General features: G+C 46.4%; 1 protein-coding gene across 3 annotated transcripts in view; it reads right to left on the bottom strand.

Annotated features, from left to right (window-relative positions):
* Positions 1 to 612: 612 nt before the first annotated feature.
* myo5c (myosin VC) overlaps positions 613 to 19,723 on the bottom strand; it is a 69,961-nt gene continuing 50,850 nt past the window's right edge. Inside the window, exons 20-40 of one of the 3 annotated variants that reach the window (XM_064929149.1) lie at positions 18,486 to 18,651; positions 18,196 to 18,342; positions 16,945 to 17,203; positions 15,414 to 15,477; positions 14,114 to 14,294; positions 13,883 to 13,976; positions 12,934 to 12,997; positions 12,598 to 12,678; positions 9,646 to 9,920; positions 9,471 to 9,534; positions 9,062 to 9,218; positions 8,661 to 8,745; positions 8,460 to 8,558; positions 7,373 to 7,527; positions 7,087 to 7,176; positions 6,778 to 6,928; positions 4,591 to 4,778; positions 3,606 to 3,703; positions 2,305 to 2,482; positions 1,430 to 1,510; positions 613 to 1,311 (exon numbers count right to left, since the gene is read on the bottom strand). In XM_064929149.1, the coding sequence (XP_064785221.1) occupies positions 1,156 to 1,311; positions 1,430 to 1,510; positions 2,305 to 2,482; positions 3,606 to 3,703; positions 4,591 to 4,778; positions 6,778 to 6,928; positions 7,087 to 7,176; positions 7,373 to 7,527; positions 8,460 to 8,558; positions 8,661 to 8,745; positions 9,062 to 9,218; positions 9,471 to 9,534; positions 9,646 to 9,920; positions 12,598 to 12,678; positions 12,934 to 12,997; positions 13,883 to 13,976; positions 14,114 to 14,294; positions 15,414 to 15,477; positions 16,945 to 17,203; positions 18,196 to 18,342; positions 18,486 to 18,651 (2,833 nt within the window). In that variant the 3' untranslated portion in view covers positions 613 to 1,155. The other 2 variants (XM_064929150.1, XM_064929151.1) reach the window with 2 other exon arrangements.

Genomic DNA, 19,723 nt, shown 5'->3' with positions numbered 1-19,723 from the left:
TAGGAAGAAACCTAGAGGAATCAGGCTAAGTTTTGGCCTTTCTAGGGAGTTTTTCCTAGCCACCGTCCTTCTACACCTGCATTGCTTGCTGTTTGGGGTTTTCGGCTGGGTTTCTGTACAGCACTTTGAGATATCAGCTGATGTAAGAAGGGCTTTATAAATACATTTGATTTGATAATGCACAGCCCCATGTCGCTAGGCTGTGTACACAATTCCTGGAAGCTGAAAATGTCCCAGTTCGTCCATGGCCTGCATACTCACCAGACATGTCACCCATTGAGCATGAATAGGATCAAAGTGTACGACAGCGTGTTCCAGTTCCCGCCAATATCCAGCAACTCCACACAGCCGTTGAAGAGGAGTGGGACAACATTCCACAGGCCACAATCAACAACCTGATCAACTCTATGTGAAGGAGATGTGTCGCGCTGCATGAGGCAAATGGTGGTCACACCAGATACTGACTGGTTTTCTGATCCACACCCCTACCTTTAAGGTATCTGTGACCAACAGATGTATATCTGTATTCCCAGTCATGTGGAATCCATAGATTAATGAATTTACTGAAATTGACTGATTTCCTTGTATAAACTGTAACTCTAAAATCTCTGAAATTGTTGCATGTTTCCGTTTATATTTTTGTTCAGTATATTATTTAAGATACAAAAATACTTCTACAGTATGATTTACAAAATATATATATTTGAAAACAAAACAAAAAAAGACATTTGATGTACTGTGCATGTTACTCCAAAACATTGAGTAGACATTTGAATTTACTACAAAAAAAACAGCAGTTTGATATTGAACTTAAAACCGTTTTCTGCAGAACTGCATTTCTCATCTCATCCAGCTGAGAAGTAGTTTCTCACTGTACTCCCAAGCATTTAGCTCTGCAACAGCATTTAGGTCAAAATTCAGATGTCAGAGTAATATTTATTTCAAACTGTATTACCAGTGTACATGAAAAGCACTAATCATTTAAAAAAAAAGGCTATTTGGCTACAATGGTAGTTGGTGACACCCGAGATGCTGGTAGACACCTCACATCTGCCAGCTTTTCCCCCGTCATCCCTGGGATTCAAACCAGCAACCTTTAGGTTAATGGACCGCTTCTCTAAAGTCAAGGCTACCGCCTCCCCCAGAGGTCAGGGGTTAGATCCTGGTGATGAAGCCCAGTCTGAGGCTGGATGGCAGTTGTAGTAGCTCCAGGGCCTGAGAGGACGGGGTGAAGGGGAAGGTGACCTGGAAACGATACTGGGTGTCTAACATCAACTGGGAGGATCCCCCCTCACGGTCCTGGAGCAAGCCCTGAGGACAAGGGAAAAACATTCATTTCTTAAATTTAGTTCATGGTTTTGGACTGTCTGCTGTGATTAAAATAATTTCACAATAATTCAGGTGCACATGAACCACATTTACACCTTACCTGAACTTTGCGGACAAACGACGGTGCCACCCTTTTCTCAAAATCATCAATGGGAGTGTAAGAATTCAGAATCTTGACAATCTAGAACAAAATCATCAATGGGAGTGTAAGAACTCAGAATCTTGACAATCTAGAACAAAATCATCAATGGGAGTGTAAGAACTCAGAATCTTGACAATCTAGAACAAAATCATCAATGGGAGTATAAGAATTCAGAATCTTGACAATCTAGAACAAAATCATCAATGGGAGTGTAAGAATTCAGAATCTTGACAATCTAGAACAAAATCATCAATGGGAGTATAAGAATTCAGAATCTTGACAATCTAGAACAGGACAATAAACAAGGTTCTGTCATTGACTGAGTAATATTCACACAAAAACAGTAAATCTAAAGTACTGCCTGTGTTAAGTATCTGTAAGGATAGGGTACAACATTTTGTTAGCTTCTTGTCAAAGCATTATGGGTAATGTAGTACAGCAAGAAACATCAACTAGATTCAGTCGTGGGACGATCCTTTCTTGAGCAGATCGTCGGAGGACCGGAACATAATTACTAATAAATTTACAGACTGCAAATTGACCGCAAGAAATACACAAACAGATATATTTGACTAAAATAATTTCAAACCTTGCTTACATGTGATTGTATACACATCTCTCTATTACGCGTGGGAATAGTTGAAAACTGATTTGCTAAATTAAAATCACTTGGTGCTTATTTCCTGGTGCTTTTAACAGTGTTTACTGTCCAACAATAAAATGTAAAAAAAAATAATAATAATAAGTATATTTATTTTTGCTCAGAAAACTTGGGGGGGCCCCCCCCGTAGGCCACTAGTTGGGGAACCCTGTAGTACATCGTCCTTCAGTACCTGCACAGTGTTGAGTTCAGAGCATTGTTCTACGATTTCCTTGGCGTCGTCTTCAGTGGTCTTGTTGACCTGCAGTAGCCAGGCAGCCTGACACAGAGGCTTCAGAGTTTCCATGGCACTGGTACCCTGCACGAGGTCCTTCTCCTTCAGCCACTCCTCCAGGTAACTGATGTTACACCTGCAAAACAGGCAGCCTAGCGGTTAGGGGGCGTTCAGTAGCATACAGACTGGTACCTGAAACATGTTGCTACGTTACCTACAGTAGCATACAGACAGGTACCTGAAACATGTTGCTACGTTACCTACAGTAGCATACAGACTGGTACCTGAAACATGTTGCTACGTTACCTACAGTAGCATACAGACAGGTACCTGAAACATGTTGCTACGTTACCTACAGTAGCATACAGACAGGTAACTGAAACATGTTGCTACGTTACCTACAGTAGCATACAGACAGGTAACTGAAACATGTTGCTACATTACTTACAGTAGCATACAGACAGGTACCTGAAACATGTTGCTACGTTACCTACAGTAGCATACAGACAGGTAACTGAAACATGTTGCTACGTTACCTACAGTAGAATACAGACAGGTACCTGAAACATGTTGCTACGTTACCTACAGTAGCTTACAGACAGGTACCTGAAACATGTTGCTACGTTACCTACAGTAGCATACAGACAGGTACCTGAAACATGTTGCTACGTTACCTACAGTAGCATACAGACAGGTACCTGAAACATGTTGCTACGTGACCTACAGTAGCATACAGACAGGTACCTGAAATATGTTGCTACGTTACCTACAGTAGCATACAGACTGGTACCTGAAACATGTTGCTACGTTACCTACAGTAGCATACAGACAGGTACCTGAAACATGTTGCTACGTTACCTACAGTAGCATACAGACAGGTACCTGAAACATGTTGCTACGTGACCTACAGTAGCATACAGACAGGTACCTGAAATATGTTGCTACGTTACCTACAGTAGCATACAGACAGGTACCTGAAACATGTTGCTACGTTACCTACAGTAGCATACAGATAGGTAACTGAAACATGGGGCTACGTTACCTACAGTAGCATATAGACAGGTACCTGTAATATGTTGCTACGTTACCTACAGTAGCATACAGATAGGTAACTGAAACATGGGGCTACGTTACCTACAGTAGCATACAGACAGGTACCTGAAATATGTGTTACGTTTAACATACGTTGTAGGAACTTTCACTGTGTTGCTGGGGAGGATTTATCTCTTCCTCTGTTTCTTCATCACACACACCCCTACCTGATCTGCATGCCCTTCCTACAGGAGCACATGTCTTTGCGTAGCAGGATGTTGTTGAGTGTGGCCGCTCCCACCAGGAAGAAAGTCTGTTTCACAGCCTGTTGGGACAACACATGGTCAGACATAAACACAGGTAGATGCGAATATAACCTGAAAATCATAGAGGTCCAAGAACAACCTACCCGTCTGACCAGACCCTGAGTAACCCCCCCTCTCCTACCTGTCTGACCCCCCTTTACCTGTCTGACCAGACCCTGAGTGACAGCCCCTCCTACCTTTCTGACCCCCCTTCTACCTGTCTGATACACCCCCCCCCGCTCCTACCTGTCTAATCCCCCCTACCCGTCTGACCCCCCTCCCTACCCCCCTCCTACCTATCTGACTCCCCCATCTCCTACCTGTCTGACCCCCCCCCCCGCTCCTACCTGTCTAATCCCCCCTACCCGTCTGACCCCCCCTCCCTACCCCCTCCTACCTATCTGACCCCCCTCCGCTCCTACCTGTCTGATACCCCTTCTACCTGTCTGACCAGCCCCTCCTCCTACATGTCTGCGCCCCCCCGCTCCTCCTACCTGTCTGACCAGCCCCTCCTCCTACCTGTCTGACCAGCCCCTCCTCCTACCTGTCTGACCAGACCCTGAGTGACACCTCCTCCTACCTGTCTGACCTGCCCCCCCTCCTACCAGTCTGACCAGACCCTGAGTGACACCCCCCTCCTACCTTTCTGACCCCCCCTTCTACCTGTCTGACCAGCCCCTCCTCCTACCTGTCTGATACACACCCCCTACCTGTCTGACCAGACCCTGAGTGACCCCCTTTTACCTGTCTGATACACCCCTACCTGTCTGACCAGACCCTGAGTGACCCCCCCTCCTACCTGTCTGATACACCCCTACCTGTCTGACCAGACCCTGAGTGACCCCCCTCCTACCTGTCTGATACACCCCTACCTGTCTGACCAGACCCTGAGTGACCCCCCCCCTACCTGTCTGACCAGCCCCTCCTCCATGCCGTGCTGACTCATAGTGCTGTGGTACAGACTGAGCTGCTGGAGGAGAGAAGAAATGGTGTAGATCTCCTGATCCTCATAGATACTGCTGGAACGCTTACGGAAACCTGTAGGCTTCATACTGGAGATTCCCTGGAGACTCTCATGCTCCAGCATAGCAGGAACTGGAGGAAACAGACACACACTCCTTATGTACAACAGGTACTGTATGCATGTGTGAATGAATGAAAACCTTTATTGCCCTTTTTAACCTTTATATAACAATACTTTCTTGGATTTCTACAAATATTTAATGGAAAGTGACTATCAATGTATGTATCATATCAATGTACAGTACCATTGTAAAATAATAGTGAAGACATCAAAACTATGGAATTATGTAGTAACCAAAAAGGTGTTAAACAAATCAAAATATATTTTATATAAGTTGCCACCCTTTGCCTTGACAGCTTTGCACACTCTTGGCATTCTCTCAACCAGCTTCATGAGGTGCTGTCTCTGCCTGGCCGGTTCCCCTCTCTCCACTGGGATTCTCTGCCTCTAACCCTATTACAGGGGCTGTGTCACTGGCTTACTGGTGCCCTTACATGCCATCCCTAGCCGTGGCGGAGATGTTTGTGGGCTATACTCGGCCTTGTCTTAGGATGATAAGTTGGTGGTTGAAGATATTCCTCTAGTGGTTTGGGGACTGTGCTTTTGCAAAGGGTTATATCCTGCCTGTTTGGCCCTGGATGGGGCCACAGTGTCTCCCGACCCCTCCTCTGGAGTACTTCTCCGGTCTTATCCAGTGTCCTGTTGTGGATTTAAGCATTTTCTTCCTCTCGGAGGACCTGAACCCTAGGACCATGCCCCCGGACTACCTGAACCCCAGGACCATGCCCCCGGACTACCTGAACCCCAGGACCATGCCCCAGGACTACCTGAACCCTAGGACCATGCCTCAGGACTACCTGAACCCTAGGACCATGCCCCCGGACTACCTGAACCCTAGGACCATGCCCTCAGGACTACCTGAACCCTAGGACCATGCCCTCAGGACTACCTGAACCCTAGGACCATGCCTCAGGACTACCTGAACCCTAGGACCATGCCTCAGGACTACCTGAACCCTAGGACCATGCCTCAGGACTACCTGAACCCTAGGACCATGCCTCAGGACTACCTGAACCCTAGGACCATGCCCCAGGACTACCTGAACCCTAGGACCATGCCTCAGGACTACCTGAACCCTAGGACCATGCCTCAGGACTACCTGACATGATGACTTTGCTGTCCCCAGTTCACCTGGCCATGCTGCTGCTCCAGTTTCAACTGTTCTGCCTGCGGCTATGGAACCCTGACCTGTTCACTGTGATTATTATTTGACCAGGCTGCATTTCTGTACAGCACTTTGATATATCAGCTGATGTAACAAGGGCTATATAATTAAATTGGATTTGAAATACATTTAAATTAACAGTTGTGCCTTATTAAAAGTTAATTTGTGGAATTTCTTTCAACTGTTCAGAGGAGACTGCGTGAATCAGGCCTTCATGGTCGAATTGCTGCAAAGAAACCACAACTAAACACCAATAAGAAGAGACTTGCTTGGACCAAGAAACACGAGCAATGGACATTAGACTGGTGGAAATCTCCAAATTAGAGATTTTGGTTCCAACTGCCGTGTCTTTGTGAGACGCAGAGTAGGTGAAAGGATGATCTCTGCATGTGTGGTTCCCACCGTGAAGCATGGAGGAGGTGTGATGATGTGGGGGTGCTTTGCTGGCGACACGGTCAGCAATTTATTTAGAATTCAAGGCACACTAAACCAGCATGGCTAACACAGCATTCTGCAGCGATACGCCATCCCATCTTGTTTGGGCTTAGTGGGACCAACACCCTCCTACTACGTGTAGGAATGCCAAGAGTGTGCAAAGCTGTCATCAAGGCAAAGGGGTGGCTACTTTGAAGAATCTAAAATACATTTTGATTGGTTTAACACTTTTTGGGGGGTTCCTACATGATTCCATGTGTTATTTCATAGTTTTGATGTCTTCACGATTATTCTACAATGTAGAAAAGAGTAAAAAATATAAAATAAAAAAAACCTGGAATCAGTAGATGTGTCCAAACTATTTTGACTGGTACTGTACATCATGTTGTCATCTTATGAGAGTAACCTACCAATCATGGGTATAAGATCCTTCTCCATAACAGATATAAACTGGTGGTAGATACGGATGGCCAGATCACTGAAGATCTGTCTGTGTTCAGACAAGTCAAAGTTCTGTAAGCAATTCTTCTTCTGACGCGGAGAGTTCTGTTTCATAAACTCCTGTGGAAAACGCCGGATAAAAATTAACATTTTATACTAATAATTACAACAGATCTCGACGTCAGAGTATTACTACGTAAATATGAAACAACATATGGACTGGTACATTATCTGTGGATAGAACCCCTGATGGTGTGCTGTATAAAACAGTAGAGTACCTCCTCTCCACTGTACTGCTTCAGACAGTTGAGCATGTGGTACATGTTCGAGAGCCAGAACGACAGCAATTCAAAGTCTGCTTGGTGATCCTGAGACAGGTAAACACATGACAACATAAAAAAAAAACCTGAGAACATCCTCATTTGAATGTAAACAAGGTCTTTCATTCCCCCAGGGACAAAAGAAGAAGAACTTACAGTGAGTGGCCTGTTATGAGTTTTCAGAGTCGTATGAAGAACTGTGAAATGCAGAATAGGAACAGAATAGAGCGCTGGCTCAGCTTACCGTGATGACCTTCTTAACCCCGCTGATTATGGCGTTCATGAGGGACTTGAGCTTTGCTCCGTCGTTGAGGTAGTCAGCGTGGCGGACACACATGAAGAGAAGCTGGGCGGCCATGTTGGGGATCATGTTAACCACTACCCCCCTGGGCTTCAGGTCTGCAAACATAGGACAGTTACAAATATGGGCCAGATTAACGGACACACATGAAGAGAAGCTGGGCGGCCATGTTGGGGATCATGTTGACCACTACCCCCCTGGGCTTCAGGTCTGCAAACATAGGACAGTTACAAATATGGGCCAGATTAACGGACACACATGAAGAGAAGCTGGGCGGCCATGTTGGGGATCATGTTGACCACTACCCCCCTGGGCTTCAGGTCTGCAAACATAGGACAGTTACAAATATGGGCCAGATTAACGGACACACATGAAGAGAAGCTGGGCGGCCATGTTGGGGATCATGTTGACCACTACCCCCCTGGGCTTCAGGTCTGCAAACATAGGACAGTTACAAATATGGGCCAGATTAACGGACACACATGAAGAGAAGCTGGGCGGCCATGTTGGGGATCATGTTGACCACTACCCCCCTGGGCTTCAGGTCTGCAAACATAGGACAGTTACAAATATGGGCCAGATTAACGGACACACATGAAGAGAAGCTGGGCGGCCATGTTGGGGATCATGTTGACCACTACCCCCTGGGCTTCAGGTCTGACAAAGAGCCGAGTGGTGTTAAGTAGGACACACAACGGAAAGCTTTTTTTTTTTTTTGTGTGCAAAAAGTAGGCATTCCTTATTGGACAAGTGCAGGTAGTCCCTCCCTGTTTCAGTCTTTCTTCCATTTGATGCCTAATGAACACAACCCAGTTACAGACATGAGCCAAACCCTGTATACTGCTGCTGTTGTTTGAGATGTCACACTTTCATAGTGAGAACCAGTTGTTAGTTCATCCTCTTAAGGTTCGTGTGATCTATTTTCTTAGGCCATGTAGACCACTGGGGTCATGCGATACTTTAAAAACAACGTCAACTCCAACAAGAATGGTGACGTGTTCGGTACCCAGAATGGTGACGTTTTCATTACCCAGAATTATGTATTGAATGAGCTTGGGTTCATCCTCCCTCTTGTACTCCAACATTCCGAGGTATTCTTTGGGAATAGTGGGCGCTGGCGTTTGATTGGCTGAGGAAGAAACCACAAAAGAAACAGGAAATGGAAAGCTGAATATCAAATGATAGATAGAATGTACCAGAAGTTTACTTTGTCAGTGCATAATCATGTTACCTTTCTCGGATGTTTGAAGACTCTTGATTTTATTTTGCAGCTTCCTTATCAACCGATCCTTCATGTCGAGCTGTTCTTCAAAGTCCTGGAATTAAAACGTAAATATCACAAGGACTGAATTACAAGTGAATTACATACACAGTCAGTCAGTCAGTCCGCCCAAAGAGCCCGTCCCAAACAGTCCGCCCGCCCGCCCGTCCCAAACAGTCCGCCCGCCCGCCCGTCCCAAACAGTCCGCCCGCCCGCCCGCCCCAAACAGTCCGCCCGCCCGCCCCAAACAGTCCGCCCGCCCGCCCCAAACAGTCAAACAAACAAAGTCAGTCAAAAACAAACAGTCAGTCAAACAGTCAGTCAAAAACAAAGTTAGTCACAAACAAACAGTCAGTCAGTCAGTCACACACCATGTTCTCTGCAGTGAGTCGTGATGCCTCCTGAGTGAATCTGGTCTTGGCCTCGGTCTCCGTGTTCTTCTGTCTCCTGAGCACCTCCTCCAGCTCCTCCACCCTCCTCTCCACCTCCTCCTTCTCCCGCTCCACCTGCTCATGCTGCTCCAACAGCCTGAACAGAGAGGTTAGGGGGTCAGTCGTGATCAGAATAGTAAGGACGGCTTGATTGTGGTTCAGTTGGTAAGGGTGTGGTGCTAGCATGTCGAGATAGTGGTTGTGGGTTCAATTCCCGTTGGGATTATATATATACATACACAGTATAAATGTATGCACTCACTGTCCTTTAAATCGCTTTGGATAAAAGCATCTGCAGACAATGGAATATTGGTACATGATTTCAGGGCTTGAGGATATACCACCGTACCTGCGTTGGGAGGCTTCCTCTTCAACATTCATCTGAAGCTTTTTTGATATCTCCTCAATTTTTTCTAAAAAAAAATAAATAAGAGATAAATGATTGTAATGACTTCCTGAGTTGACTGGATAACAATGACCCCGAACCTCGAGGCCGAAGTGATGGTGTAGTGTACTGTGTCTACCCGTCATCCCTCTGGTCTGCTCCTCCAGTTGCTCTTCCAGTTCCTGTTTATGTCGTTGTAGCTCCGACACCGTCTGCTTCAGTTCAGGTATGACCATGTTTTCCTGGTTCAGCCTGGTCACTTCCTGGCCGATGCTGTCGTTGACAGACATTTTTTCTTGGAACAGTTTCTGCAGCTGATTGTTTTCGTTCTGCAGGTGTTCCACCTTGAACGTCAGCCCCTCTATCTGGCTGTCGGAGACCTCTTTCTGTTCCTTCTGCTTTCTCTCCAGCACTCTGCCGGCAGACAGACGAACAGACAAACACTCACACACAGTCACAAACAAGTCACACAGTCAGACAGACCAACAACCAGTGTCAGACAGACCAACAACGCCTTAATTCACTAGCCTTGGATGTCAAATGATCACCGTGAGAAATAGAGATGTCTATTTTCTAAACACTCAGAAAGGTTTATTCCTCACATCGGGGCAGAAGGGCCATGTGAATCGTTACAGTAGCACTGCTAACATTATGTCACGTGGCAGAACAACCATGTGAATCGTTACAGTAGCACTGCTAACATTATGTCACGTGGCAGAACAACCATGTGAATCGTTACAGTAGCACTGCTAACATTATGTCACGTGGCAGAACGGCCATGTGAATCGTTACAGTAGCACTGCTAACATTATGTCACGTGGCAGAACGGCCATGTGAATCGTTACAGTAGCACTGCTAACATTATGTCACGTGGCAGAACAACCATGTGAATCGTTACAGTAGCACTGCTAACATTATGTCACGTGGCAGAACGGCCATGTGAATCGTTACAGTAGCACTGCTAACATTATGTCACGTGGCAGAACGGCCATGTGAATCGTTACAGAGGCACTGCTAACATTATGTCACGTGGCAGAACGGCCATGTGAATCATTACAGTAGCACTGCTAACATTATGTCACGTGGCAGAACGGCCATGTGAATCGTTACAGTAGCACTGCTAACATTATGTCACGTGGCAGAACGGCCATGTGAATCGTTACAGTAGCACTGCTAACATTATTTCACGTGGCAGAACGGCCATGTGAATCGTTACAGTAGCACTGCTAACATTATGTCACGTGGCAGAACGGCCATGTGAATCGTTACAGTAGCACTGCTAACATTATGTCACGTGGCAGAACGGCCATGTGAATCGTTACAGTAGCACTGCTAACATTATGTCACGTGGCAGAACAACCATGTGAATCGTTACAGTAGCACTGCTAACATTATGTCACGTGGCAGAACGGCCATGTGAATCGTTACAGTAGCACTGCTAACATTATGTCACGTGGCAGAACGGCCATGTGAATCGTTACAGTAGCACTGCTAACATTATGTCACGTGGCAGAACAACCATGTGAATCGTTACAGTAGCACTGCTAACATTATGTCACGTGGCAGAACAGCCATGTGAATCGTTACAGTAGCACTGCTAACATTATGTCACGTGGCAGAACGGCCATGTGAATCGTTACAGTAGCACTGCTAACATTATGTCACGTGGCAGAACGGCCATGTGAATCGTTACAGTAGCACTGCTAACATTATGTCACGTGGCAGAACGGCCATGTGAATCGTTACAGTAGCACTGCTAACATTATGTCACGTGGCAGAACGGCCATGTGAATCGTTACAGTAGCACTGCTAACATTATGTCACGTGGCAGAACGGCCATGTGAATCGTTACAGTAGCACTGCTAACATTATGTCACGTGGCAGAACGGCCATGTGAATCGTTACAGTAGCACTGCTAACATTGTCACGTGGCAGAACGGCCATGTGAATCGTTACAGTAGCACTGCTAACATTATGTCACGTGGCAGAACAACCATGTGAATCGTTACAGTAGCACTGCTAACATTATGTCACGTAGCAGAACAACCATGTGAATCGTTACAGTAGCACTGCTAACATTATGTCACGTGGCAGAACGGCCATGTGAATCGTTACAGTAGCATTGCTAACATTATGTCACGTAGCAGAACAACATTTACATTTACATTTACATTTAAGTCATTTAGCAGACGCTCTTATCCAGAGCGACCATGTGAATCGTTACAGTAGCACTGCTAACATTATGTCACGGGGCAGAACGGCCATGTGAATCGTTACAGTAGCACTGCTAACATTATGTCACGTAGCAGAACGGCCATGTGAATCGTTACGGTAGCACTGCTAACATTATGTCACGTAGCAGAACAACCATGTGAATCGTTACAGTAGCACTGCTAACATTATGTCACGTGGCAGAACGGCCATGTGAATCGTTACTTCCAGCACTGCTAACATTATGTCACGTAGCAGAACAACCATGTGAATCGTTACAGTAGCACTGCTAACATTATGTCACGTGGCAGAACGGCCATGTGAATCGTTACAGTAGCACTGCTAACATTATGTCACGTGGCAGAACAACCATGTGAATCGTTACGGTAGCACTGCTAACATTATGTCACGTAGCAGAACAACCATGTGAATCGTTACAGTAGCACTGCTAACATTATGTCACGTAGCAGCTGCTTTCATCCACAGACACCTTCAGCATAGTGAGTGTATACGTTTTTAGTACATGTGATCTCTGTGGGAATTGAACCCACAACCTTGGGATTGCAAGCATCACGACAATGACCATACAGTAGGGGTTTGTGGAGACAGCACAAACTGATCTGGGACCAGTAGGGGTTTGTGGAGACAGCACAAACTGATCTGGGACCAGTAGGGGTTTGTGGAGACAGCACAAACTGATCTGGGACCAGTAGGGGTTTGTGGAGACAGCACAAACTGATCTGGGACCAGTAGGGGTTTGTGGAGACAGCACAAACTGATCTGGGACCAGTAGGGGTTTGTGGAGACAGCACAAACTGATCTGGGACCAGCTTAAATGTAGAGATCCAGAGTGGATGGGGAAAAACCAAACGTGTCAGACCTGGTAGCTTTCTGCAGCCCATCAAAAGCCGTCAACAGATCCCCAGCTTCATATATCTGTTCAGGCCCATCGGAGGCCAACCTTTTAACAAATAAACATGTGTAAACTGGATTGAACCTATCATTGTCCCAAATATGTATAGAGACTAATATAGTTACATATGTATAGAGACTAATATAGTTACATATGTATAGAGACTAATATAGTTACATATGTATAGAGACTAATATAGTTACATATGTATAGAGACTAATATAGTTACATATGTATAGAGACTAATATAGTTACATATGTATAGAGACTAATATAGTTACATATGTATAGAAATTACACTACCTGGAAATGACCTCCCCTTCCATCATAACACCAAGAAGTTGTCTTGTAATCACACTCATCTTAGCTGTAGGAAAAGAGTCAAACATTCATGGCCTGACAACAAAACCCTTTGGAAGCACTTCATCCTTTTTTCACACCATCATGCCGACCTGAACCACCCTGTAGTGGACCGGAGCTGAACCACCCTGTAGTGGACCTGAACCACCCTGTAGTGGACCGGAGCTGAACCACCCTGTACCTGAACCACACTGGATCTAAACCATACTGTACTGGATCTAAACCGTACTGGACCTGACCCACACTGTACTGGACCTGACCCACGCTGCACTGGATCTAAACCACACTGCACCGGATCAAACCACACTGTACTGTACCGCCCTGGACCTGACCTGAACTGGACCTGACCCGAACTGCACTGGACCTGACCCGACCCGCACTGGACCGGACCCGACCCGCACTGGACCGGACCCGACCCGCACTGGACCGGACCCGACCCGCACTGGACCGGACCGGACCCGACCCGCACTGGACCGGACCCGACCCGACCCGCACTGGACCGGACCCAAACCACACTGGACCGGACCCAAACCACACTGGACCGGACCCAAACCACACTGGACCGGACCCAAACCACACTGGACCGGACCCAAACCACACTGGACCGGACCCAAACCACACTGGACCGGACCCAAACCACACTGGACCGGACCCAAACCACACTGGACCGGACCCAAACCACACTGGACCGGACCCAAACCACACTGGACCGGACCCAAACCACACTGGACCGGACCCAAACCACACTGGACCGGACCCAAACCACACTGGACTGGCTCGGATGTTTTCTTTTCACATTGTCCTTTCCACTGCATCAGCAACTACGATTGGATGGGTCGCCAGGACAGTATAGGGCACAGTAGTGTGAATTAACCAAGTTGACCTACTGTACCTATTGCTTCTTCTGACTGCCCCTTCATTCTCCGGTCCAGATCATCTCTCTGGGTTTGGAGGTTATGAAGATCCTTCCGTAACTCAGGTATAACCTTGGAAGAGGAAAAATCAATCAATCAATGAACTAACCAACCAATCAATCAATACATCAGTCAAGTAATCCTTCACCCTTTGAACCTCACCTTGACGTGCTTGGTGAGCTGTACAACCAATGACCTTTGAACCTCACCTTGACGTGCTTGGTGAGCTGTATGACCTGGTCCTGTAGATCAGTGTTGACCTGCGCCCCCTCCTCCGTCTGTCTCAGCAGATGGACTCTCTCCTCCTTCAGCCTCCTGTTCTCCTCCCTCAGAACCTCCACCTCCTTCTCATGGTCCTCCTTCTGCAGGTCAAGGTTGTTCTCTGCAATCCTGAGAAACTAAACTAGATCAATATCGTGTCCTTTTCACAATACTGGACCATGACCTGACCCATACTGTACTGGACCATGACCTGACCCATACTGGACCTGACCCATACTGTACTGGACCATGACCTGACCCATACTGGAACTGACCCATACTGTACTGGACCATGACCTGACCCATACTGGACCTGACTCATACTGTACTGGACCATGACCTGACCCATACTGGAACTGACCCATACTGTACTGGACCATGACCTGACCCATACTGGACCTGACCCATACTGGACCTGACCCATACTGACCCATACTGGACCTGACCATTATTGTACTGACCTGACCATTATTGTACTGACCTGACCATTACTGGACCTGACCATTATTGTACTGACCTGACCATTACTGGACCTGACCATTATTGTACTGACCTGACCCATACTGGACCTGACCCTTACTGGACCTGACCCATACTGGACCTGACCCATACTGACCCATACTGGACCTGACCATTATTGTACTGACCTGACCATTATTGTACTGACCTGACCATTATTGTACTGACCTGACCATTATTGTACTGACCTGACCATTACTGGACCTGACCCATACTGGACCTGACCATTACTGGACTTGACCATTACTGGACTGGACCCATACTGGACTGGACCCATTACTGACTGGACCCATTACTGACTGGACCTGACCCTTACTGGACCTGACCCTTACTGGACCTGACCCTTACTGGACCTGACCCATACTGGACCTGACCCATACTGGACCTGACCCATACTGGACCTGACCCATACTGGACCTGACCCATACTGGACCTGACCCATACTGGACCTGACCCATACTGGACTGGACCCATACTGGACTGGACCTGACCATTACTGGACCTGACCATTACTGGACCTGACCATTACTGGACCTGACCATTACTGGACCTGACCATTACTGGACCTGACCTGACCATTACTGGACCTGACCATTACTGGACTGGCTCAGATATTCCCACTGTTCCTGCTACTATGGTGGATGAGTAACCAGGACAGCCCAGTACAGCTTGGTTTAGCTCAGCTCAGAAGTTTAAAAAAACGGTATAGGTTCATGAAGCAACTCTTACTTCCTTAATCTTTCTTCTCGTTCCAGATCTTCTTTCAGAGTCGTCTTGATTTGATCGAAGCCGTCTAGAAATTAAAGAAGTGAAACAGTATAAAATTACTATAACGGGATAATATTCTGGACCCATACTTGTCGGTTTGGGTGATGTCAACCTCTGTCCAATCGTGATTAAGTACCCATAAAACATGGTGATATAAAGATGGTATTGCCCCTTATTGGCAAGAAATACCTTTTAAAAAGACAGCTAGCGCAAGCTCACATGCGCCGGGAGGGACGAGAGGATTCATGACTAAATATATTTTGGAGCTAACAATTTTTTTTTTTTTTTAGTCGCCTCTGTTGGAGCTGTGGCACGAAAGAGGTGTGTGTGTGTGTGTGTCCCGACGCGCAAGTGACAGTCAAGAAGCCTCCCCCTGGCTGTGTGTCGTGTGATATGGTTTGTAAAATCATCAAGGGCCCGGCTGAAGAGCACAGAACTCTGCTGTCCCCCCACAACTGGCTGATTATTCATTTATTCAAATTTGTAGGTCTAGGCTTCTATATTTATAGGTGGGTTGTAGCCTACCTTGCTAATAGTAGGCTCTGGAAATAAGCCTACTATACACAGTTTATTTTAGTAGTCTTTTGGACTTCTCATTCGACATTTCCCATCTTCATATTGTTTACTCAATTTCACTTCTCGTTACCTGTAATATTTATCCTTCAAAATCAAGCGGTGATAGAAAATGGCCGATAGAGAAACTGACTTTCAAAATGGTTCCCATTTGAAAACTGCAACTTTAGGACATTACCCACTTCATTAGAATAGCCTATTTGGGGGAGTTTTTTTTTATTTTTTATCTTTGTAACTTTAGCTTGTATTCAGGCTATTTTAATTAGTAGGATTCGTTTTTTGGTTGTTTCACAACGGCAAGGAAGAGGGATACATGCATCTATAATTACACTAAGCTTTGCTTAACTGTAAGCTTCGTTAAAAAAAAAACTGCTTGTTCAATTGTTCTCTCTTGCTATTGGTTGTTTTACCTCTCATTATTACCGTCAGCCTATTGTGTCCTAGATTATTCAAAACAATTTCAAACTGTCTGATAAATGTGTTGTTTGATCATGAAGTAGCATGGAGGGAGAATGCCGGCAATGCATAAAAACTGAAGTCATATTCATATCAAATTGAGGGGAGGAAAAACACACAATGAGGCTTTTAAAAGAGAGAACGTTATATGGAGAAAATCAATGACATTGAGAAAAAAACACATTTTGCCCTACTCTTGCACTCTGTAAATTGTTTATAACATATTTATTGAAGCTCTTTATGTGCTGCAAGTCGTCACCATCGACGAGGGCTCTTAATTGTCTTCGATATCCGACACTATCCAAATATCGCCCAATCCTAATCCATAGCAACGGCGTTATCCGGCTCGGTGGACCAAGATCATATATGCCAGTGCAATCCTGAACTGGACTACAGACCACCTTTTTTTTAAACAAGGTTTAAAAAGGGAGAACAATCTGAGCCATCATTTCCTTTCTCTTACCTTTCATCTCTGTTGCTGTATCTGCAAGCTTCTTTTCCAAGTCCTGTTTTTGCACGATGAACCCGTCTTTTTCCTGTTGAAGCTGGGCGATCGTCTTGGCGGCGTCCTCCTTGCTCTTCTTCTCTCGCTCCTCTAGCGCAGCCTTCTCAGTGGCTGATTTCCCCAGCTGGGCCTCCAGACTGTGCAGCTTGTCGAGACCTTGGGCGTGAGCACCGGCCAGACTTGTCAGCCTCTCGAGCAACCCACAGTTCTCTTTGCCCTGGAAGGACAGACATCAAAGAAATGCTATACAGTGGTGTTTCTTGACCACACGAGTTGAGTGACTAAACACTATGGTCTAGTCAGAGATCATGAGCTGAGACTAAGACCCAGACCAGGAAATTTATCCCAGGCCCGTTGTACAGAGACCAGAACAAGATCCTTGCCAGCAGCATACCACCCTGGAGCATACCACCCTGCATTACCACCCTGCATTACCACCCTGCATTACCACTGCTGGCTTGCTTCTGGTCAGTTCCTGGATGGGAGACCAGATGCTGCTGAAGTGGTGTTGGAGGGCCAGTAGGAGGCACTCTTTCCTCTGGTGTAAAAAAATATCCCAATGCCCCAGGGCAGTGATTGGGGACACTGCCCTGCGTAGGGTGCCGTCTTTCGGATGGGACGTTAAACGGGTTTCCTGACTCTCTGACGTCATTAAAGATCCCATGGCACTTATCGTAAGAGTAGGGGTGTTAACCCTGGTGTCCTGGCTAAATTCCCAATCTGACCCTCAAACCGTCGAGGTCACCTAATAATCCCCAGTTTACAATTGGCTCATTCATCCCCCTCCTCTCCCCTGTAACTATTCCCCAGGTCATTGTTGCAAATGAGAACGTGTTCTCAGTCAACTTACCTGGTAAAATAACAGGTAAATAAATAAATAAAATAAGATCCTGGTCTCAACCGGCATCTGTGTGTTAGCTTAGCTTAGCGCTGCCTGCCTGAACATGCCTCTGACCGGGCTTGAACCAGGGTCCTCTACCTCACCGCCACAACGTGCAAACCGATTGAGCTATACAAAACAAACACCAGATGGATGGCTCAATCTGCTACGTTTCAAGTTAGCTGTGGAGTGATTTTACAGTACGTTCTCTGTTACACCAACACAAGATAGACACTAACCTCACCTCTTCCAACAAGACTCCACCCCACTAACCCCACCTCTTCCAGGTCAGTGTTGTACTGTTTTTTTTGGGGGGGGGGCGTTCTAACCTGATCCTCCAGTTTCTTCCTGAGCTGCTGGCACCGGTAGGAGAGCTGCACGTTGTGTACCAGGCGCCGCAGGGTCTGGAAGCGTCTCCTGGCGAGCCATGCCCGGGCGTACTTCTGCAAGATCAGCGCTTTCTGCACTTCCACCATCTGCGAGTTGACACACAAAGACCCATTAATAAAAACAGACTACTGACATCTAGTCAAATTCCCAATGCCGTCTCAGTTGGTAGATAATGTGTTGATAGCTACAGCTAAATCAAATCTATTTCAGATAGGACACAGCACAATACCTTTTTATAGCGTTTTCTGGCGATCCAGCCTCGAGTGAAGGCTTGGATGATGATTGAGGAGGACCGGACCATTCTAAAGATCTGTCTGGTGAGATGACCTCTCCAGTACCTCTGAATGACCACAGCAGCCCAGCCCTGCTTCAACGCTGCAGCCGTCACCGATTTACTAGAGAGACGGGGAGAGACGACCACGATCCTTCTAATACGGAGCTCAATATTCCCACAATGCCAAGGGAGGGGGAGGAAGGGTGAAAAGAAGAAGAGGCTAACATGCATGTGATAACTACCATCTTTTGTGGATTGGGGTGATCAATCCTTGGTTTCAAATATTGGGGAAGATGTCGGAGCTGAGAATGATATTAAAAGAGTTTAAGTATGGCCTCCCTGGTGGCGCAGTGGTCTAGGGCACTGCATCGTAGTGGCACCAGAGACTCTGGGTTCGTGCCCGGGCTCTGTCGCAGCCGGCCGCGACCAGGAAGTCTGAGGGGCGACGCACAATTGGCCGAGCGGCGTCCGGGTTAGGGAGGGTTTGGCCGGTAGGGATATCCTTGTCTCATCACACACCAGCGACTCCCACGGCGGGCCGGGCGCAGGGCGCGCTAACCAGGTCGTGCACGGTGTTTCCTCCAACACATTGGTGCGGCTGGCTGGTTGGATGCACTCTGTGTTAAGCAGTGTGGCTTGTTTGGGTTGTGTTTCGGAGAACGCATGGCTTTCGACCTTAGTCTCTCCCGAGCCCGTACGGGAGTTGTACTAACAATTGGATACCACAAAATTAAGGAGAAAAGGGGGTAAATTTAAAAAAAAAATATATATAATTGTCAATTATAATTCATGGACTATCATTTTATTGAGGATACCATCAACACCACAGGCTGTAGGTTGGAGGGTTTATATTTTGTCCTGTAGTTCATTCAATGTAATTGGAGAATCCAGTGGGTTCTTGTATTCTTTAATAGTTGATTCTAAGATTTGTAATTGATCATGTATATGGTTTTTCTGTTTGTTCTTTGTTATAGAGCCAAAAAGATTGGAGAAGTGGTTTACCAACACATCTACATTTTGGATAGATAACTTTTCGTGCGGTTGTTTGTTTAGTGTTTTCCATTTTTCCCACAAGTGGTTAGAGTCTGTGGACTCTGACATGCTGCTGTTTCTTCTGTTTCCGTGGTGTATTTCTGAACTGTTTTAGTGATTCACCATAGTGAAGGCCGAGGCTCAGGTTCTCTGGGTCTCTC

This window comes from Oncorhynchus masou, chromosome 22 (genome assembly GCF_036934945.1).
Source record: "Oncorhynchus masou masou isolate Uvic2021 chromosome 22, UVic_Omas_1.1, whole genome shotgun sequence".
NCBI classification, from domain to species: Eukaryota; Metazoa; Chordata; class Actinopteri; order Salmoniformes; family Salmonidae; genus Oncorhynchus; species Oncorhynchus masou.
Note: the sequence above shows the minus strand (reverse complement) of the source record. Positions and strands in the feature narration are given on the sequence as shown.